This window comes from Paramisgurnus dabryanus, chromosome 17, assembly GCF_030506205.2.
Source record: "Paramisgurnus dabryanus chromosome 17, PD_genome_1.1, whole genome shotgun sequence".
Taxonomy (NCBI): Eukaryota; Metazoa; Chordata; class Actinopteri; order Cypriniformes; family Cobitidae; genus Paramisgurnus; species Paramisgurnus dabryanus.
The window spans coordinates 36,281,478-36,304,834 of NC_133353.1; the positions used below are offsets into that span (position 1 = coordinate 36,281,478).

Genomic DNA, 23,357 nt, shown 5'->3' on the forward strand with positions numbered 1-23,357 from the left:
CATAAACTGCTGAATATTTGTTGCATTATTGGTAAATGTCAATCAATGTTTCAACATAACAGGTTACCCAACACTGAAAAAAGAAATGCAGTATTTTTGTTACTTTAACTTAACAAATTACGTTAAACAATTTCAACTTGTTTTTGTAAGTTATGTCAACTTTTTAAGTCAAAACTTAAATACTAGGTTGAATTGACTTCAAATTCCAAGTTGTTTTAACTTTATGCTTCCTTTTTAAAGTGATAAAGCATTTTGCACTGTTCAAATCAATGAAAACATACATTGATCAACAATACAACAAGTTTCTGAAGAAAATGATGTCAGTATTCATACAGAAATACGCCATATGAGCAAATAATGGTGAATGGAGTAATAAAACAGAAAAAAATGAAAGCTTTAAATGACGAATTGAAATAAATAGATACTTTATATTGTATCTATTCCGGTTAAGCATGTGGTTATTGTGATTGCATTTCTAAAAAAAAAAGTTTATATTAATGAAGTGGCGTGAACACACAAGTATTGTATGAAGAGGTGAGATGTATTGATGGAGCCGCGCGCGGACAGTGAGTGCGTGAGTGACGTTATCTGAGGGCGGGCTGCAGGGAAGAGAGCGAGAGAGAGCGAGCGAGCGCGCGGCCACTGGACTCCATTAACGCGAATCCCTCCAGGAGCTCCGCCGCTGGACTTTAACTGGTTTTCTTTCGGGAACCTTCCTCATGATAGGATTAAACACACGACTGAAGGAAAGAAAACTCGCTTACTGTTGAAGTTCGGGACACTGAAGTGCTGTTTTGTGGATTTGCGTCGCTGTATTCGTGAAGGTTAGTGAACGCTATGATTTGTCTGGCGTACTCCACAACTCTGAATAAAAACCTCCCCGTTGCATACTCCTTTATTTACAGACTTCTTTGATTTAAATATACACTTTAATATTTTGTTCAAACTGGGGGTGAAATATAAGTTTGCTGGTGTTTTTTGTCTCTTGTGTGCATTGACCTGACTGTCTTTATTTAGTTGGCATTCGGAACGGGCTGCTGACGTCATCAGAGCTCGAGCTCAGAGTTTACCGTTAGTTGCGGGTGCTACAGGTTTAATGTCACAAATCTGACTGAAACTTACTGTTTTACAATCCCTTTTCCTTGTTTTGTGTAATTAGTTAACTACGTATTTTTATTCGTGTCATTTTGGTAGCCTTCAAGAATTTTCTGCAGTTAAATCAGTTGTCAGAGTTGTTAAATGAGGTGACTTTTAATTTGTCATTCATATATTTATTGTTTATCAATACTGAATATATTTTAAATTGTGTACATAACTTTTCAAACTATTAATGAAGTGACTGTATCAACACTAGTGAGCTGCCTAACTAAACTATGCATAAGCACCCCTATGTTGTCTCAAGTGTTGTTTACCTAGTGTAGGCAGCTTAGCAGTTTTTTAAAGGCATAGTTCACCCAAAAATAAAAATTATTTTATCATTTACTTACTCATATACAAACCTGTATAGACGGTTTCATCGGACGCACGTACCCTGACGCGATACACGTCTGGATCCGAACTTTAATTCCAGATTCGTTTTTTTTAATGGTCTGACTAGTTGCTAAACTGATCTCTTGAACAAATGCCCCGTCGAAAATAACAAATGTTTTGGTTTCCTAGGTGGGTGATTCTCACGAAAACTTGGTTGTAAAAATGTCAAGCATGAAAATGTAAAAATTGCTTAAATTTACTTTTTTTCCACCAGACATTAGAAACAAAGTCTGAAGTATATGGGAACATTAATTTAAAAACTTTTACTTATCATTTAACACTTTTTGTAACATAATTTCAAAAATAAGTCCTAAAAAATCTCATTACCGCAACAGTCAGAAAACATCAACACTGTTAGAAAAGCTAATATATTTTCACATTTTTAAAAATTGATTATTAATAGTCATGCACAGTAAATTGAAATTCTGAAATAATATTTATTTTAAATTTAACGTTTTTTTTATTTTGTTTTATTTAGCTCATATACCGCAACACCTTCCACAATTTACAACTATTTTTTTTTTATATTTCGAAGAAACCTGACACATTTTCAAAATGACATGACAAACCTGAAAGAACATAATTTGGAGATTCTGCACATGCATTTAAAATCAAAGTATTATGCTTCTATTAATGAAATTAACATTTAATAAGCATCTGTTGCGGTAATGATACATAGGTTTCGGAAATGAGGTTAAATATTTCGGTAATGAGAATACGTATACTAGCCTGAGATTTAGTTAAAAACAAATTTTAAAGTAGAAAGTCTGATAATATTTACAGCATCATGCGTTCAAGTTCAAAACTGTTTTATTGTGTAGTCTATGGAAAAAATATTAAAGAAAAAACATGAGAACAGGAAGGCTTATATTAATATTCCTTTGTGTCATATTTAAGTCCCCATTTATGCATTTAACATACTTAAATAAGATGGTCTTGATGACATATGCTGCCTACAAATGCGAGCTCTGAAGGCTGCAGCCATCGGATTGAGAAATGGGCAGCTAATGTCAGCTGGATATCACAAAACATTTGTGTAAATAAGATGAAAAATATTTCCTTGCTGGATATGATTTGGTCTTCTGACCTTTTACCATTCTGTATCTGTTTCGATGAGAGAGAGAGAGAGAGAGAGAGAGAGAGAGAGAGAGAGAGGCTGTATCCGAAAGTTTAGACAGCTGACTTGTTCCCTCGCTGCTTTATGAGACAATGACTTTGGCTGCATAATGGCAGCTCCGAGAAATGCTTTAGGACAGACTTCATAGGCAGCAAAATTGAATTCAGGTTGAAATGTAAGCAGCCCTCTCTGTGTTCCGGGATGTCGCAAATCTGCTTGTGGTGCGGAGGTCTGATCGACCCACCCAATTCACACGAGCTCTGTGTGCTCTGCTTGGGGCTTCTCCACCCAAAGGCGGCAATTGTTGGCTCAGGTTGTCCCTTATTGTGAGGATCTCCCGATGAAGGTGCTCAGGACCCGGCTCAACATTGCCCTTGGAGGTTTCTTACTGCAGTGTCCCACTGCCGGCAAAGAGCCGCTGGTGGTCGTCCTCCCCTCGCTCAACCGGTTCAGTTTGTCTCCGAGAGCCTGTGTCCTGAACCGGGAGCCGCCAGGTCTGTTTCCTTTGGGTTTCCGGCGGAGGAAGATGAGATGTCTCTGACAGTGTTGGATGGAGACTGGGACCAGGCTCCACGTGGTGCATCAGACATACAGCCATCCTTCTACAAGGAGCTGGTGCGCATTCTCTTCAAAGCCGTGCAGGACTTGGAGATTGAGTGGAGCACCCCACAAGAACCCCAGAGAAGCAAGCTTGACTTTTGTTTTCTTCACTCCGGCCGCCCTGCTGATGCTCGGAGGAAAGTCACCAAAGCGTGGGCTACCCCTCCCCCCATTTTTTTCTTAGGTAGGCTACCTGTGTATTCCCCCCATCAAGGACGCTGTGGCTGCTCACCTCTGCCCCTTGTCCACTCCCTTGGATGGTGTGGCACAGCTTTGAGGGTAGTGAAGCCTCATGACAGCACACCTGTCCGAAAAAGCATACCCGCGCCGAGAGAGGCTCTGTCTGCATTGCACACTATGGCGGTCCTACAGATCTTTTAGGCGCAGGTGCTTAAGGCTCTAGATGAGGGCAGCATGGATCTAAATACCTTCAGGGATCTGAGAATGGCTACTTTCACACTAAGGGCCACGAAGACCACTCATGGTGGTCATGCACAGTCACGCCTGTACCTCCATCCAGCCTGTTTGGTGACACGGTGGGCACAATCACGGAGCATTTCTCGGAAGCGGTGAAGAGCTCTAAGTCTATGAGCCACTTCCTACCTCACCACCCTGTGTCTCATGGACCAGAACCGGTGGTGCATCACAAGAGTCCCTGGCACAAATCCTCCAGTATATGATGCAAGAAACTGGGTCCTGGGGGACTGCCGTCCGGAACGAAGCCGCTCAAAAACAGCATTTTTCTCCTCAGTTGGTTTTGTGTTGCTCGCCCCAGGGCCCGTCCTCACATAAGCGTCTACAACACCCCCCCCCCCACTCTCGAACACGAGCCACATGCTGCGAAGACAGCAGAGGCGGAAAGGGTTAACGCACAGTCCTAATGAATTGCGCAGCAACCCGCTTTCTGTCACAGCGCCGGGCGCTTTTAGGCCATCCTCTCTGGTGTCTGTGACTCCCGCACTGGGCAGAAAGGAGGTGCCGCCTTTAGTCTCCCTGGCCTTTGCTAAAGCTTTTTTCTCACTTGCTGACTGTCTACAATGAAGCATCATAAAGCAAAATATCAACAGTTATAACATTTTAAATTTATCTTAAATTCATAAGAGATATTTAAATGTAATAAACAATATGCTTAAATTCTCATTTCCGAAACAGAAGTTCTCTTTACCGCAACTGCTATTAAATGGTTGCGGTATATGAGAATGGTGTTGCGGAGGATGAGGTACCCCAGTATGTTTTGCTAAAAATAGAGAAGCCACGTAGGCTTTGCTCATTTTTTATTCAGTGCATATAATTAGACTTTAATAAAGAACATTTTCATAAAAAATTGTAAATCAAACACTTTTCGAAATGTAGAAAACTACCTGTTTCGGTAATGATAATCAAAATGTCGTGTAAGCATTCTGACAAGAGAATATTTCAAATTTAACTGGAAAGATATAAAGAGATGATCTTACCTGGTAGCCATCTTGAAGTAACTGGTCCATCTGCTTGGTCACTCAAAATCAAACTTTATTAAAATTCTGTATGTGTGCTTAAACTGTTCTCAAAAAGTGTTGCGGAGGATGAGAACACCAGGCATGGACATATCAATTTCCTAATTTTTCTTCATTATTATTATACATGAATATTCAGTAAATTATTTTTCTGTCATCTAAAGTAGTCTAGCAAAACATCCATTTATTTTTTTTCTAAATATTTTTGTTTTAATATGTTTAAATTACAGCATAACGCATGTTCAAACACAGCCGGACGCATTGCGGTAATGAGAATTTCAGCAGAAAATGAGATAAAATTGACAAATTATAAATTCTTATGTTGAAATCACACATTGTGCAAGGTAGAACACAGTATTGTGTTAATTCTGAGGCTTTTTAATATTACTATATTACACCTTTTATAGCTAAAATCATTAGTGCCGTGGTGTTTCAATGGTTTCGTGAGAATCACCCAGGTAATCTATGTGTTGCTTTTTGCTTGTTATATAAATAAACTAAGTTTAAAGAACTTTGTAGTTATTTATTCTTAGCAGAGTTTACCGGAAGTTACGTGCTGCGGACCACGACAGCCGCTTGTTTATGTTGTTACTGCTGAAACCGTCTATACATTTCTTTGTTTTGATGAACACAAGGGAAGATATTTTAAGAAATGTTTTTAACAAATCATTCATGAGCCCCATTTACTTCCATAATATTATTTTTTCCTACTATGGAAGTGAATGGGCCTCACGATCGGTTTGGTTACAAACATTCCTCAAAATATCTGTCTTCGTGTTCATCAGAATAAATACATTTATACAGGTTTGTAACAACATGAGAGTGAGTAAATGATGACAGAATTTTCATTTTTGGGTGAACTATCCCTTTAAGACACAATATCACTCTGAGGATCATTGACTGTTTGATGGATGGATGCTTCATAATAATTTTTCTCTTGTGTCACTGTTTGTATAGGATGGCGTTGGATGGTATACGAATGCCAGATGGCTGCTATGCAGATGGCACCTGGGAACTGAAGATGCACGTTACTGACCTGAACAGAGACGTCTCATTGAGAGTCACCGGCGAGATTCACATCGGTGGTGTGATGCTCAAACTTGTGGAGAAACTTGGTAGGCCTATGTGCTCGATTTCCGCATGTTTGTGCTGTTTGTCCATAGTTCAGATAGAGCCGAATGAAGCCGGTCATATATTTAGGGTTTCAGTGATCATCCTGGAATTTTAAAATGGTGATTCCCACCCATGGAAAACTCATGACAACTTCTTTAGTGAATATACGTTTTTGTAGTCATGCTTATTTATAAATAGTTCTTTCATAAGTCGCTGCTTAATCACTGTTACTGTATTATTATGCAGAAATAATGAATATGTCAAGTAAATCCTTTCCCAGAAATCACGAATGACTTGGAAAAAGTCATGGAAATTCAAGGTGTGGAAGCGTTGTGCTAATGTCTTATTTGAAGACTCATTTGGTTCATGGTCTTCTTACAAATGATTATTCACTGGAAACTAAACGAAATGACACTAGTTCATGTATAGTTCTGTCATTTAGTTAAGCTTACGTTCATTGGTCCTATCTGTGCATTTTTCTGCATAAGTAGTAAATGTGTGTTTGTGCCATTTCATTATTTGAATAGTTTGCAGTTGTTTTAAGATCCGTTTTCCTGCTATTTTCCTGAGGGTTCATTCTTGTTGTTTAGAGCTATAGAACAAATCAGGCTTTGTTTTCAATGGTCTGGATCCCACAGATGATCCCACTCCTTTAAAAGAGGGTCATATGGAAGAACAGATAGAGAACACATGTCTACAGACCCTCCCTTGTAGAGACATTAGCATTATCATCTACATATTCCAGCTCTTCTGTGTTTCAACAGAACTGACAAAGGTTTTGCTTTGTGTAATAATGAGACATGCAAGATCTCAATAATGTCTGAAAACTGTGTAGTTTAAATCAGGCATCTGTTTTTATCTTTGCCTATTTTCACACCAAGACCTCCTGTGGCTCTTCCTTCAACTTTGATTACAGATGTAAAAAACAGGTTTCTTTGAGGGTCAGCGTGGAAGAAAAGCTTGTAATCTTGTTTTGGTCATTAGGAACTGGTGTCCCAATTCACATTTTTGTCCTATGCTCTAAAAGTATGTGTTGTTTTTATTAAGGGAAAGTATAGCAAAATAGTATGCAGGCATTGGGACAATAAAGTATGACTGAAGTAACTGTTGTTGCCTAGCCCTAAACACACATTGTTATCATTAACAATCCAACACATTAAAGCAAAACAACTCCTTAACCCCATTCACACAGCACTTTGGTCCCAGAAAATTTTCGTAAAATTGGCAGAGGCTTTTGTGTGAACACAAATGTCTTCCGTAAATGTCCTGGGATCGCTCTTTAAAGAGGACCTAGTAACATTTGCCGGCAAAATGCACGGAAAGCATTCTTTGTGTGAACAAGAGGCAGAAACAATGCCGTAATAGGCGTGCCATCGCAACAAGAACTTATGGTTCAGCTCTTTGAGACCGGGATTTAAACACAGATTAACATCACAAGAAAATCATTGGCAGTGTGAATTAACCAAAAATCAAACGATCCTGGACAAATCTCGGACGCGTTTTCCGTGTATTTTCCGTAATGTCTGTGTGAAAAGGGCTATTGGGTTTCGGCTTTTCTTCATTCATTATTTCTTATGTAATATTTGCTATATAATTTAAGTGAAGTGAATCATCGCTGAGTCACAAAAACCCTCCATCGCACAATGAATTGTGGGTAATATCAGCCGTTAGGATGTTGATGGATATGCACTTCCAATTGTCACTGAAATAGTACATCATCAGTGTAATTTACGGATACTCATATCAACATACCATGATTTAGGACATACTCATTTTAATTTTCAATACCACTTGAATGACACAGGGCATGTAACTTACCCATAAATGTTCATGCATTAACCTTGTCTAATGTGTAGAAGTGGTATTTGAGCTACATGTTAGCTGGTAACTCCTCAGTTTGTAGGACTAATGTCATGACTAATGTACTTAATTTTAAAATGCAATATTTTTACGAACAATACTGTGTATTCTCTCATTGAAAAGATATGTTTAAGAGCTATTTAAAGTGTCTGATGGTCAGTTTTTGGTCTTTGATTATAAGAGTTTGTGGTTTTGTAAGGAAAACTTAAAGAGTGACAAAGATAGGTGATGCATAGTCTTTTTTTTAAAAAACATTTTGTCAGAGTGCTGGTGTTTTTTATGATAGCTACCTGTAGCAAAATAAAACATTGGCATTAAAATGTTGTGGATGGGCATTGTGAGAGTTTTTGGCCACTGAGTTGATGCAACTTTAATCCTAGTGCTTATTTCAATGATCTTACATATGTTGATCTTGTTCATGTTTTCATGCCTTGTAGGTTTAAAAAAATATGTAAATATATTTTAGGAAAGTAATGTAAATTTTGCATTTATTGAAATTGCAAAATGAATTTGTGATTCTGGATCTGATTGTGTTTTCTTAACAATTTATTGACATTATTGAAATATGGGCATAGAAAAAGAAAAGATATTTATTCTTAGATACACATATTTGGTTAAAACTTGTTTTTGTGTCATGGCCAGTGAACTTATTGGTAGGGAAAGTAAAACTAACTTTCAACAAGCCAAACAAAAATCCTTATTGTTATACTCTGTTGTAATAATTGTAATAATGAAAACATAAAGGCATGTACCGTACACAATAGAGAAAGCACTGATATAGCATTAAAAGGGTAGACCTGCTTTGTTTGAGTAGGTGTAATTGTGGATTTCCTAAAGGAAAACTGGCCCCTTTTTTCCCAAAGGAGTTTTAACCTTCATAGCGTGAGAATGTTTTGAGAAACAAACAGCTTGCCTTGCAGGACAGAGTTAGATGTTTGTGTTTCTCAATATGTTTTCGCCGCTAATCTTATTTTAAACTCACCTATGAGATATCACTCTTGCGTATTTGAGGACAGCAACTCTAAATTGGTTTCAAGTGACTCTTCTCACATGTTTTCATGAACTCTGTGATTGGTGAAATGGGGTCAAATGTCTCGTCTTTTGTGCCTTTGGTTTTGCCCTTGTGAGATTATTGTGAGCTCAACCTGTCTGTCCCGCTTTGAGACAAAGATCCATACAGTCTGAATGGATGTTTTATGTGTATTCAGCCTGGATGTATTCTCCCACGCTCACTTTTCTGTTTTATACATCTAAAGGCTTGATATATTTACTCTAATGGAATAAATAGAAATGCCAGGAAAGCACTCGGTTATTGATTACTATGGCCATTTCCTGAAACAACATCAACAGATTTGATTTAATAATTAATGACTATGGGGCCATGATAGCTTTTATATTGACCCTAACACCTTTAGCTTTGGCTACTCGTACAGTAAACAATATCTACATCACTTTCAAGTTTAATTTGTTTTGCTTGGAATGCACTAAACGTATAGATAAGACATAAGTGTCATCGTAGCTTAGTTAGCCAATGCCAGCTATATCATGGGGAAATACTGATCCATTTTTGAAGACTAGCACAAGTCACCTTCATCTTCTAAGGAAGAGTCCAGTGCTGTTTAAATCATAATATTTCTTATGAGTAAGCTGAAGTGGGCACATTTTGTACAGACTTTGTGGCACTTACTGCGAGTCTATAAAAGCATAAGTATCTGCAGTGTGTCGTCATTACGTGTGTGGTGGCCAAAAGAAACTCTTTGCTCTTGTAAGGCGTACACATCTTTACTAGGACATGCACTCCTTCGCTGATTTTGGGCTGAGGAGGAAAGTGTATTATTAGAATGCAAAAGGAAACCCAAAAATGAACGACAGGACAAAATGACATCAGAGCGAGAAAAATACGGCACATTTATTTGAGCTTCTTGACCGAACTGTCATTTTTTCCATATGTTTGGTTAGCTTCGAATATCATTTTAGAAGATTGAAAAGAAAATGGTTTAGCTGATGATATCAACTCTCTGCTATGGAGAAAAGAGGTTTAGGTGGGGTTGTATGCGCATGTCGAGCCCGGTTGTGTGACGTGGGATGCTTGGGGGAAAAAGTCTTCTGGCAAACAGGAAATGACTTCAAACATTTGGCTTGTTCGCTTGACGCTGCTGTCATCCCGGTATTTTTGCTGCTGCTCTCAAATTCTTTCAGTGTTTTAATGCATTTTAGCTTCGTCATAAAAGCTTTATTTGTATATATTTTTCTACTCTAATACCCTTAGATGCAATAAAGCAGACAGAAGTGAGTTTATGTGTCAAGTGCTTTTCTTTGAAATATCGTCTCTTGTAAATTCCAGTGCTATTTGGAGTGAGTACTTGTGTGTGAGTGTGCTTTAAACATACGCCGGTCTATGCTGCATGGTCTGTTGTTGTCGTCCATTTACCTTCGTCATCCGAATCCCAGACGGTTTTTATAAAAGTTACATCATAAAACTGTCATAGAAAACCGTCCTCTACATTACCTGAAATGGTCATGTGAAACGAATCATGTAGTTGTGTATCACTGACTGCATCAGCTCTGTGTATGCTGAAATGCTGGACGTCTCGAGTATATCAGTAAACTCTCATCGTATGCAATATTATACTTAAATAACTTATGAGACAAGCTATATTCACTAAACTAATTATGACAACTGATTATGACTCTTATGGGGCATCAAACGCAAGTTCAACAAATTGCGCTGGTAGATTACATACAAAGTCAATGCAAAGACTCGATCAGACGCGTCCTCGCATGGGATGATGCGAATAACGTGGATTGGGTGGCGCAAATTTTTTTTTGGGTGAACTATCCCTTTAACCAAAGAATAATATTCAATAGCGGGTACACTGTAAAAATTAGCTGTAATTATGCAGCTGGTTGCCAGTAACTTACTGTAAAAGATAAAGACTGAAAATGTTTCATGTTTATTTAAATGGCCAAACTATTGCCAGTAAATAACAAAAATGTAAAATCTACAGTAAGTTACTGGCAACCAGCTGCCAGTAATACTGTAATTTCTACAGAAATATTTTACAGTGTACTGTATTTAAGGTTTACAGCATTACTAAATTACAGCTGTTACTAATTTTAAAATGATTGTGTATCATGTTCATTCTCTGTCTCTGTTGCAAAACCCCATTCCATGCAAGAGTATGGTACAGCAAAGTTTGAAACATATTTTTCCAAACCACACGGGTGTTAAATTTGGTAATCTTAAAGAAAATCATGGGTTAGGCTAGCCTACTCGAATCATAGTATAGCTGCAGTACAGACTGTAAGGAAATGCACATCATTTATCAGAGGATGCATCACTTCCTGTGTCATGTTTTCCCTTTTCCTTCCTTGTATCAGGAGTTTTGTCGAGGTTCTCTGTCTGCCCAAATTGGTCTGTGCGGTATTTTGAATATTTACTATGTTTGATATGATTTTGCTGGTGAGGTTTCCTGAAGGGTGTGTCATAAGATCCTAACTTGACTCTGGGTTATTGGAACGAGTTTAAATAGCATATTTGATTTAAACATTGATTTAGTCTTTAAGTATTTATTTAATTTTTGTCTCGTGGCCTTTATAGGTTCAGTGTATGTAGAGAGGTTTGTAATGTTGCTTGTCTTTAAAGCGCTCTAATCTTTGATGCAGGAAGCATTTACACTTGAGGCAGCCCTACCCAGCACAGAGCTTTCCTGTTGCATTGATCAAATCTGACTGTGATTTACTGTTTTGAGATTTGCTTGCTTAGACTGGGCCCATCAGAGAAAAAATGTCATGTGTGCTTTCAGTTTGGTTGTAAGCATCATGCATATTATTTGGGTGCTTTTTACAAATAATATTGCCCAGGACTGCTTCACATAAATATTTTGTTTTCACATTTGCTTAAGTAATTTCAGCTACCTTACAGTGAGTGAAAACAACCATATCTATTAAAAGTTTTGGTTATAATATGCATTATTATTTGGGGTGTAACAATACATCGATATGGATTGATGCTTCAATTAAATTTCTAACGATTCAATGACACACATAAAATATCAATATGAACCTTTACTTTTATACGCATTTCCACCAAAAGTGCATTTTTTTCATTTATTTTCATGTGCTAGTGTCAACAAGTAAATGTAGCAGTGAGAAAGAGGCAGAAAATGTTGTGGGTTTGAAAATATTTTGTATTTGAAAATGGATAAGACAAACAGATTGGCAGAAAACCTTTGTCAGCACCAGCTGAAACACTTAAGACTTTGACTGTTGCCATCATAAGCTTGATTTTATGTGACATCTCTTTATTTTTTTTCTTAGTTTGTTGTTGTAAATGTCCCGATTGGGACAGAGATTGTGCCATTTTCAAAAAGTTTAATTAATTGTTCATGTTATATATTTTGGTTCTATTCATAAGTTATTAAAAAGTTACTGCTTAACTAGGCAAGCAATATTAAAGTATCAATAAATTAATGAATCAAATCATAATTGGATCGAAAAAAATTCGATGTAACGACAAAAATCACATTTCTGGCGGAGATTATCGATACTGTATCGTACGCAATTAACTGTCCGATTTACACCCCTACACATCTAATGAGCAATTCTATAAATTGTTTACTAAAAAAGTATATTCATAAAAGTATTTATTTATACTTGTATTTTTTGTTTGGGTTTCTGTTTTTCATAGTCTATTGAATAGAGCTGAGGGTGCAGTACTCACCTGCTCAGACACTTTTTTTTGTTTTAAGTCAGATCAATATTTGATATGAGCTTTGTGCTCCTGAAGTTCACATAGTGGTCACAAGTCCGCTTCCCCCCTGGCCGACTTAAAACACATGTCTGTTTTCTAATGTAAACAACACAGAAAAGATGGTCAACAAATGGTGCTGATAGAATGGATTTAATAATGAGCAGGCCGTAGCATTCATGTTTACTGTTACTCTTTGACAGAAATGTGTGTAAGACTGGAAGCAATATACAACCATTTATTTACATTTTTAAATGAGACGTTTGATACACTAGTGTATATAAAAAATTGTGTGTATTTTGTGTAATAATTTGTTGGGTAAGATCAGTCTTTTTTTGCTATATTTAATGTTGTGGAATAGTAACTCTTTCCATGGCAGAGTTTAAAAAAAGAGTTGCTAGCCAGCGCTAGCATTATGATTTTTACAAAAGTTTAATGCCTTCCAGAAAAAAAATCTTCTTTAAATATATAAACATACAATATATATATAATGAAAGAACATTTTATGCATTTGTTTAGCAGTCATTTGTTCTCTTTTCATCACCTCTCAGATATGAGTAGGTTTCTTCCAAAATTCCAAATTTTGCATAAATAATTGCATTTTTGTAAATGACTTTTTTTAGCGATCAGATTCAGAGCGATGATCAAAACATATCCAGTGTTTTTTATGTATGAGCGCAGCCTAGTGGATAATTGTTGAAATATGGATTGCAGTAAAAGCTTGTCATTGGCAGGAAAGTTCTCTTAATTAGCTAAATAATCCGTGAATGGCGGGGAAAGAGTTACTTATGAATATTTATGTTTGTTTATTTATCAGATTTTTTTTATCTCCATTGACCTATAAATTAGGGAGCATTTGACATTTAGCCTTAGGTGCTAAGATAATAAACAGAGGTACCTTTTTTGAAGGGATAAACCTTTTGTGTTAAATGAGTGATGTAATATGTGCTAAAGTTCTCATCACGGTTGTCACAAAGAGAGATGTAATTTACGATCATTTTTTGAAAGAAAACTCCTTTCTGACAATGGTCTTGAATAGGTCATTAAAACAAGGATTTGTAGTGTCTGGACCAGCCACACATATGGGTTTTAATGAGTTATAATTCTCTCTCTCTCTCTCTCTCTCTCTCTCTCTCTCTCTCTCTCTCTCTCTCTCTCTCTCTCTCTCTCTCTCTCTCTCTCTCTCTCTCTCCTCTCTCTCTCTCTCTCTCTCTCTCTCTGCAGTACTGGATGGCTTCACCACTGTTTAATGCATCCTATTACTTAGCTTGCTCTCCTTTTGTTACAGCATTACATCATCCACTGGGCAGGCTGTATTTTTAGCCAAGAAATGCAATTGGTTTCCAGCTAATTAAATTACAGGCCTCTATTTAGGCAGCTTGATAGATGGTCAGCGAATGGCCGACCCCTGGCACTTCATCTGACAGCAGGGTGGGGCTGGGCAGGGACGACCAATGACAATCTGAGACGGTGGAGGAAATTCACTGGGTATCCTCTGGAAAAAGAGACTCGCTCTGTGTGTATCTGTCTCTGTGTTTCATAGTCTGGCCATGACTGATTTAATGACTCATGCTTCTCAAAGATTAAATCATACTAATGCCAAAAATGGACTTGTGGATGGGGTTCATTTCAATTCATCAGGGGATGGTTGTAAGTGTTAGAATGAAGCTGAAGCTGAAGCTCTTTAATTTTTCATTGGTGATGTATTTTGTAGTCACATACATCTTCTCCTGCCTTTATATCGTTTACCTTCTGTCAAGATGAATTCATGTTTTGCAGGATCTTTTGTTATTAACATTGTGGCATTATAGAAATCCTGTCTCTTGGCAAATGTTGGCAGTGAAATTTATACCATTTCTGATTTGAAAACATAAAGTTAATTGAGATAAATGTTTAGCCTTGAAATATTTCACATTCACATCATGAAGTAAACATTTTCATTGTTCTAAGAAATTATATAGGTTAGCCATAAAGACGCATGAATAAATTAGCAGTAATTTGTTGTTCTCTCTTTTGTATCAACCTTGTTTGTTGTCATCGGTCAATGCACAGATCCATTTCTTTTTTTTAGTCCTGCCTGTTTTACAAACCTACTCCTGTGTCAAAGCAAATAAATGTAATTGTTTTGTGGTTGTTGTGGTACCAAACTAAAGGTAGCTTAAACACCATTCACACAGCACTTTGGTCCTAGAAAATTTCTGTAAAATTGGCAGAGAGGCTTCTGTGTGAACACAAACATGTCCCGTAAATATTCTGGGATCGTTCCCATAAAGAGGATCTAGTACCTTTGTCGAAACATTTACGGAAAGCATTCTGTGTGAACAAAAGGGCAGAAACAATGCCGTATGGGGCGTGACGTAGTAAGGACATGCATGTCATCACAACCAAAAGTTATGGTTGAGCTCTTTGACACAGGGATTTAAAAGCAGATCAACATTCAGGACAAGCAATGTAGGCAAACTGGACTGAAGCAGAGATCAGGCAGGTCGTCTCTATCCACGCTGAAGCAGAGATCATTTACCAGCATGACAGAACAGCGCATCACGCACTCCTTATGATCTTAACATAAACAAAAAAACACGGGCGTGGTATTGTGAGAGAGATATCACGGATTATTGGCAAACATCAAACGCTGTGGAAAGAAACCTGCCAAGTGCAGGACTTAAATACATCATGTGTCTTTACGGAATGCACAAACAGATTTCCGAAAATAATTGGTAGTGTGAATGAACCAAAAAGTAAATGATCCCTGAAAAATTCTGGGCACATTTTTCGTAATCTCTGTGTAAAGGGCCTTAGAGATCCATACTTCTAACTCACTTTTATAATCATGTTTAGCTTCTCAACGAAACACTGGATCTGCAGTCTATAAATAAACTCTTGTTGTAGAGGTAGTGGCACATTGTACGTCAACAGCTGTGTAGCCAGCTCTTTGGATTGTTTGTGTACTATGGTGACCACCTGCAGTGAGGGTGTTGTGTTGAATGAATGAATGACTGAGCTGTTCATGTGTCTGTGATGTTTAACTTTGCTTATTTCAGTAATGGAGAAGCAGGACCAGACCTATTACAGTATCTGACATTGTACACATACCTCTCTGGTGTTTTGGTCATTTATTCACTCATGTATTTAAAGCTCAAAAGTCCCCATGTGTTCATTACTTGAGGAAAGTAATACGACTTGGGATGCATGGGTATATAAAGTTGTGTATGTTTGGAGGTCAATACATTATATTCACACAGAAGATCAGCTTTTTTTTGCTAAATTCTAACAATCGAGAGCATACAGTGCTTAATGCATCCATCTGTTGATGTGTGTAGACAATTAGCAAAACCTCTGAAATATTTGCACAAAAGTTGCAAGCATGAAAGATAATAATAGATCTGGTGCTGTTTTTCAGAGGTGATGTGGCTAGCTACATTTACATGCAACCAAATAATCCTTTTGTCTTATAATCGTCTTGAAAAGCCTTCATGGAAACACCTTATTCAATATGATTGAGGTCGATCGGATGCAAATTTTCATTGTATTGAAAGGGGTGGTGTAGTCCGATCTGTGATCCGATCATCAGGAGAAAAGTACGCATGTAAACGTTTGAATTGTACTATTTTCTCATTTGGATACAAAAATACCTTGTGCACAAGACCAGAGGAATTGTACTTAAGTTCACGTCTTATATTTACCTCTTATTTACGTATCATAATAAGGCAATGGCAACACGCATTATTAAGGTAAAGGGGTCACACGCTGTACATTCTGCAGCATTCATGTGTACTTTCATAACATTAGGCTACATAATCAAGTAATAAAATAGTGTTTTGCCTTTTGAAAAGTGTGTTTTCATTACCTATATCGGAAACATCTTAAAAACAACTTTCTCTAACTCTGCTTTGACTTTTTTCCAGAGATAAAGTGTGAACTCGACGAGAGATGCTGTCCACAGAGTGGCATTGCCAAGTCCTTAGGGTTTAGATTTGGGCTTCTGTTTAAACTGTTTTCACTAGTTGTTTTCTTTCTTCGAGTTAAAGATGAAAGGATTTTGTTTATTAGTTATTGGTATTTGGCTTGTGAATAGTCATTGGGATGGTTTTGATACGTGAATCTGGCAACCCTGACTGTGCGCTTGCGCAGACGTTCAGTTCTTATTATATAGATTGTACGTGTAAACTAACATTTTAATCAGGTTGCAATGTTTAGGGTGCATGTTAAAAGTTATTGTTGTAACCTTCAATCAGAATAAATTCAGTCAGATTGACAAAATGTTGTGCATGTAAACATAGCCATTGAGAACTGTAGATGTGTTCTGTTGTCCTTTACGCTGTGTTATGTTAGTATGGAGATTAAAGCCGCGGTTGGCTTTTAAACAAGACTCGGTCATTGAAATTATACCACTGTGAAGCTACTCTTGTTGTGGGGCGTGGAGTACAAAAACTGAGTCACCGTCTGTAGAGTCATGGTCGTGACTATTACTGTACAAAAAGTGCCATGACATTCAATATTTTACCAATGCCAAGAATTAGGGATGCACCGATAGGATTTTTTTTCAAAAATCGGCCGATAAATATCGGCGGCCGATACATCGGTGCATCACTGCCATGAATATAAGAATGATAAAAGCTATATTTTGAATATCTTGGCTGTGCGCAGGCTACATCGTGCACTTGAAGCTGAAATAAAAATTGGGCTTTACAGGCTATAATCCTTTCTGTTCTGACAAAACAATCAGTTGTAATCCCTCAGTTTTAATCTTTTGTCAGATTTTTTCTACTAAGATACGTTAAGGTTATTTTCTTGTCATGTTTAGAGGTAGAAAATTAGGTTTTCCCTGTGTTTAAACTGAAAAAAACAATGCACCATTCATAGGGTATTATATTAAACTGTTTGAATACTTTATCACAAATAACTTTTAAGGCAGTTTGTTTAAAGCTAAAGGGTATTAGAGCAAATCCTTAAAATTTTTTCTCCCTTTTATACAAGATTAAAAAAAGGTTCAAATAAAGATAAAAGTCATTCAAGGTTTGGTTAGGGTAGTGAGGTGATGAATACACATGCTCATATTCTTTCACACACTGAAGGGAGAGAAACGTGATAGTGGGCTGCTGAGGGAAAAACTTTCTTTTGTCTCCTCATACCTGTGTACTGACATCAGATGCATTGGCAACCACTTGAAATTGAATCCCCAATTGAATTTGATTGGGTGGCTATCAGACTAAGGGGCTGTTTACACCTGGTATTAAGATGCGTTTTCGTCAATCGGATCACAAGTGGATGACGCTAAAGACAGGTTTAAAGCGTGTTGAGCCCGTCCACTTTCGAGCACATTGAGGTAGACAAAAACACACTCGATCGGATTGCTTTTGTGTTGTAAATGCACATGTGGTTGAATGTGTTTGAACAGCCACAGGAGACTGCCTACTCTTCACCCATTTATCTAATGTGATGTACCGAGCACAATGTTTTACATCTTTTTCTAGCGCAAACACACAGTTTACAGAGCAGAGCTATCTTTAGGCTTTCATTGATAAAACTAAAGCGGCTGTTCTCCGCGTCTTTCATTAGTTTTAAATGTGAAGGTTAAGCAGGCTTATTTAATCAATAGCACTGAAATATCAGCGAAAAACTCTAACATATACATGTACAAAACACTGTGCAGCATGTTTACTTGCAACACAAGCACAGACTTTGACATAATATTAGTTTGCGTCAATTCTGGGTGTTCTCGACTAAGGATTTACATATTTGAATCAGAATTGTTGAATCTTTCTATAGTTGACCGATAGTCGAATCATCTTTGTGTGTGCATGGGTTGGGAGGGGGCCAGACCAGGTACAAATCGGTAACTTTTATTTTCTTTCACAAGCAGCACACAGAAAACAACTTTCTGATAAAGTGACCAAAACTGTCTTTCAAGTGATGAACAAAGACATAACTGACGATGCATTTATATCTTTTTTTTTTAAGGTAAAATGTAAGGCAACATAAACATTTGTTTAATGATTCCTCATAGCATTTTAAAGCCACAATCTTCAGAACATTACACAAAGATATAACAAAACAAATTGATAACTAAACCTAAAAAACCCCAAATGTGATCCTGTCTCTGAAACCCTGGCTACAATTCAGCGATTTTATTTAATTCTACGATGTAACCAATCATGCCCAAAAAAACGACATATAATTTGTGTATAATTTGTGATTGTTACAGTAAATGATAAAACTAAGCTTTATATACAATTTGTTAAATGTTAATTTATAACAAGAAAAACACTGAAATTAATGACACTACGCATTATTATTTAGCACAGAAATACTGCTTGCTTGCTTTGACTTTGATCATCTCTATTCACTTAAGGTAAAGAAACACCTGAAGATTCTTATTTTATTTATTTCTGGAATCTCTTTGCTATCATTCGAAAGTGAACTCCGACCATAATATTAAATCACAAGAAAGACAGTCGTGTCAGGCATAAATATAGGTTCGGTGCAGATATTTTCCGTGTCATCCCTGAAATTTAAAGAAATGGCTTACCCGTTTTGTAGTTTAACTTTTGACAAGATAACCACCATTTTAAAAACATTTTAAAACTTATACCCGTCGAAAAACATATGTTTAGTTTGATTAACTCCTAAATATGAGACGCAGAGCACCTAGCACGTTAGGCTAAATAGCATGCGCCAGCATCATAGGCAACATCGATGCAACGAAAAGCAATCCAAAATGTATAGACTTAAATTAGATCAGAATTGACATTTATAATAAATAAATAAATAAATAAGATCAGGAGTACCAAGGTGCAGAACAAATGTGCAAAATGCCTGAAGTGCATGGAAACAAAACACAAGCCAAATAGTTAAATCGGATAACCCTGAGTGATTTATAAATAAAAAAAAGTAATTAATAAAATAACGAAAGTATAACCAGAATTGCCAGCTTTGTCTTTTAAATGTAGAAACAAAGAGGCAATGGTTTATTAACATAAAAACCTCTTATGGACGTGTAGCCCTGTCATCGCATTTTAAAAATATTTATTGAAAGCTACTTCACATATTATTTGCATAGCATTATCATAATAGGCTGTATATTAATATATCATGAGAAAGCTGTTATATGTGAAATCAGATAATGTACACCCATATACGGCCAAAATTGACCACAGTCTCCACAGACCATCTCCTTAAAGTATTCAGGACTAAAAAGTGGTTGAAAGTGGACAAAAGAGAATACCAGGTGTAAACGGTGTGTCTCTTACCCACTTGTGGTCTGATCTATGAAAACACATCTTAATACCAGGTGTAAACAGCCTCTAATGGCCCATTTACACCAATAACACAAAAGAAAAACACTTCAAGTAAGTCACATGCTTTAATGTAAGGCATAGCACTGATAAAACAGATGCTTTAATAAAAAATGCAAACCATGCAATACTGATTTTTACTCACTTTAATATAGTATGAGGCGAGCATGATGCAGTGATATTTAAATCTCTTGTTGTTTGTGCACAGCTGGTGAGGTAAAGGGAGGTTTAGGGTGTCAGACTGAGACTAAAGTGTGAATCTGGAACAAAGACTAAGACTGGAACCTGATCCTCTCTTTTACACATACAAACACCTCCAACTGCTCCTGTTTTAAGACGGTCTGCTAAGGAATTGTTGGCCTTTGCTTTCGTCTGGGCCAACATGCTGCACAATCAGTCTCGTACACAAACATATTTGACACTTTCCCTTGTTTTTCTGTTGCTGACCTCTCCTTCAACTGTATTGCACTACGGCCAATTTAAAGACTGATTTTGGCTGGGTTACTGTACTCCCCTTACTTTTCAAGACTTAATCATCATAATTCATAACCTTGACATGTTTTTTTCTATCTATCTCTTTGCAGATGTGAAGAAGGATTGGTCTGATCATGCCCTGTGGTGGGAGAAGAAAAAGACCTGGCTGCTGAAGACTCACTGGACTCTTGATAAATATGGCATTCAAGCTGACGCCAGGCTGCTCTTCACCCCACAGCACAAACTCTTACGACTTCAGTTGCCCAACATGAAACACATGAGGGTAAAAGTCAACTTCTCTGACCGAGTCTTTAAGGCCGTGTCCGACATCTGCAAAACCTTCAGTGAGTACTGCCTTCCTTTAAATATGACATTCCCTGTTTGGTAATTAAAAATTTTCCCTTTAAACTTTTTCCTGGTGAATTTTAACATAAGAAACGAGTGCTGGAGGTTTAACAAATTTTCAGATTATTTAAAGTCTCCCTGTGGTGAAAATCAAGTTTTACCCTTGTTTTTATGACTGTGTGTGGTGTTTAATATGTGTTAAGACAAACCTTTAATTCATAATTTAGCACCATTGCTGAGTATTTTCTCCATAAAATAGGAATTTCCAAAGACAGATTGAAAACCATGGTTCGAAATAGCATCGGTTTTCTACGTCACAAACATGTCAACGATCAGTAGTTCAAGCCATAGATGCTGTATGTATGAATGTCACATAGACTCGCTCTGAAACTACTGCTTTAGCATATTTATATAATTATTGAGAAAAGAAGTATAAACATGATAAACATTGTCCGAGTTGTGAATTTCTGTAACGGTCTATTTTTTACCATTTGCTTGGCAAACTGTACATCTTTCCAGGGCATATCAACTGTCACTGAACTTTCCTAGTGGAAACTTTGAAGGGGGGAGACATTTTCATTTTTAGAGAGTGCTGTATTAGACAAAAAATTGTAGAGTTTGGTTCCAAAACGCAATAAATCCAGTTTGACTAATTTGGGTAAAAATTTGTTTTCTATACCAAGAAAGTGACAAGATGAAAACCACTATTTTCTGTTACAAACTTTCACATAGCATCTTTAGGTCATAATATTGTTAACAATTCAAAATCATAATTATAAACATTTTTTTTTCCACAAAATGCAATAAAGCCATGACAAGTTTTTTTCAAAATGCAATAAATCTATTGAATCAATAAATGTGCATTCATCTTTACCGTGTTATTTTCATTTAGTTGACTAACTTAGTTGTGTAAACTGATTAAACATTAATAGCATTAATCAAACACTTAATTTGTCACATTAAGAACGCTGTCATTGCTGGGGACGGTTGTACTTGGGACGTTGTGGCTGAACTTTTTTCATCGTAATCAACTGTAACATTTTTGATCCTGCTCTATTTTCATTGACTTTGCGTAAAATAATAGAAAGTTTTTCATAAGATCCCCTGGGGTCAATGTGTTAGCATGACAGAAGCTTGAAGCTATTGGTAGAACAAGTAACCGGCTTTTTTCCGTCTCCCGAGTGCCTCTTACGCAATTTATTAGATGTTGATGGATTATGTTTCTTCAACGCCACAGAAAACCACAACAGGTTTATCAATGCAATCAAAAGTATCATTTCGTTTTTGTTTGTTTGTTTGTTTGTTTGTTGATCACGAAATACAAAGTAGATGAGGAAAACTAGGATTCTGTGTAGTTTACGAGCTGCCATTGTTGTTTACAATGCGTGTAATGGTGCGCTGTGATTTTGTTGAGTGGATTTATTGCATTCTGTAGAAAAAGAGAAGTTGCGTTTATTGCGTTTTGAAAAAAGGGAGAAAAGATGACCATATAACACGGCGGATATTGGATTTTGTGTAAAATTAAGAATTTACTTTTAAATTTTGACCTGATACAATACTGATTTTGGTTGTAACTCTTTTTTTTTTTAAATGGCGTTTATCGCGTTTTGGAACCAAACTCTTCCAATTGTAGATGCCCCTGCAAGTGTGATTTTTACTTTTTATCTATTCTATCTATCTATCTGCCTAAAGTCAATTTGCCAACACCACCATATAGATGGCATTAAAGTCGCCATGAAACGGAAGTAGCGATTGCCTTATTTTCCACGTGGTGACGTATATCCGAATGAAACGGCTTTTGAGATGAAATAAGGCAGGCCTGGATTTGAATTTGTCCATCGAGATCTGATTGGATCGTTTGAAGTTGGGTCGTGTTGCTAATTGCTAATCACTGCGATCTTCTCCCGGACCCCGCCCACCTGCCATACTTTTGACCGGAAGTGAAGAGAGATCGTTTTGAGGAGGGGAGGAGATTTGCATTTTTGATTAAAGATTATGAGCACACACGAATTTTTAAAAAATAATGAAGCTCACAGATAAGTCATTTGTTAATAATACCACACTATTAAAAATACATATGTAGTTTTTCATTTCAATTTCATTGCGACTTTAAAGCTACAGCTTCTATATAGATGGTTATATAAAAGCTATACGTCTACTTTGTATGGTTTTCATTATTTGCTAAAACACTGAGCTGTCATGATTCATATTTCTCTCCAGTTCACATAGCATTAAAAAGTCAGCATGTTCTTAAACCCCAAATCCAGTTATAAACAGTTCATCTTATCAATATTAGTCAATGATTGCGACTGTTGTTGTGTCCATACATAGAAAACAAAGCCTTGAAAAGCACTTTAAATGCTGTTGCTGTCGATATCTGGAGAAAATGTCCTCTAAAAGTAATCCGGTGACCTCCTACATCCTATTGTTTTGATCGAATAAATTCATGATAACTTCCAATCAGCTCTCTCTCCCTTTTTTCTCTCTCTTACTCTCTCTCTCTTTCGCACACGCACACACATAAAAAGAGGTTAAAATTAATTAAAATGTTATGAAACTTCATGAGTTTGTGTCTGTCGTCAGCCAGGACTCTGACAATGCTGCTGTTTAAATGAGACTTGTAGCGGTCTATTATTGTTGTAACATGATGATTACACTTAATGAACAGTGGTTAGGTGATTTACATGTCAGCTTTCTTCACGTGGTCATTGACTCTGCTTGTTTGCCAGTGAAAATGTTTAAAAAATACCAGATATCTGCCAATGTACCAACCTCATTGA

At 36.9% G+C, this 23,357-nt stretch overlaps 1 protein-coding gene across 4 annotated transcripts in view; it reads left to right on the top strand.

Annotated features, from left to right (window-relative positions):
• The first annotated feature begins 605 nt into the window (after window positions 1–605).
• fermt2 (FERM domain containing kindlin 2) overlaps window positions 606–23,357 on the top strand; it is a 47,944-nt gene continuing 25,192 nt past the window's right edge. For 3 of the 4 annotated variants that reach the window (XM_065267487.2, XM_065267488.2, XM_065267490.2), the window contains exons 1-3: window positions 606–824; window positions 5,698–5,855; window positions 20,343–20,576. In XM_065267487.2, coding sequence (XP_065123559.1) covers window positions 5,699–5,855; window positions 20,343–20,576 — 391 coding nt within the window. In that variant the 5' untranslated portion in view covers window positions 606–824; window position 5,698. The remainder of the gene's footprint in view (window positions 825–5,697; window positions 5,856–20,342; window positions 20,577–23,357) is intronic. The other variant, XM_065267489.2, reaches the window with a different exon arrangement.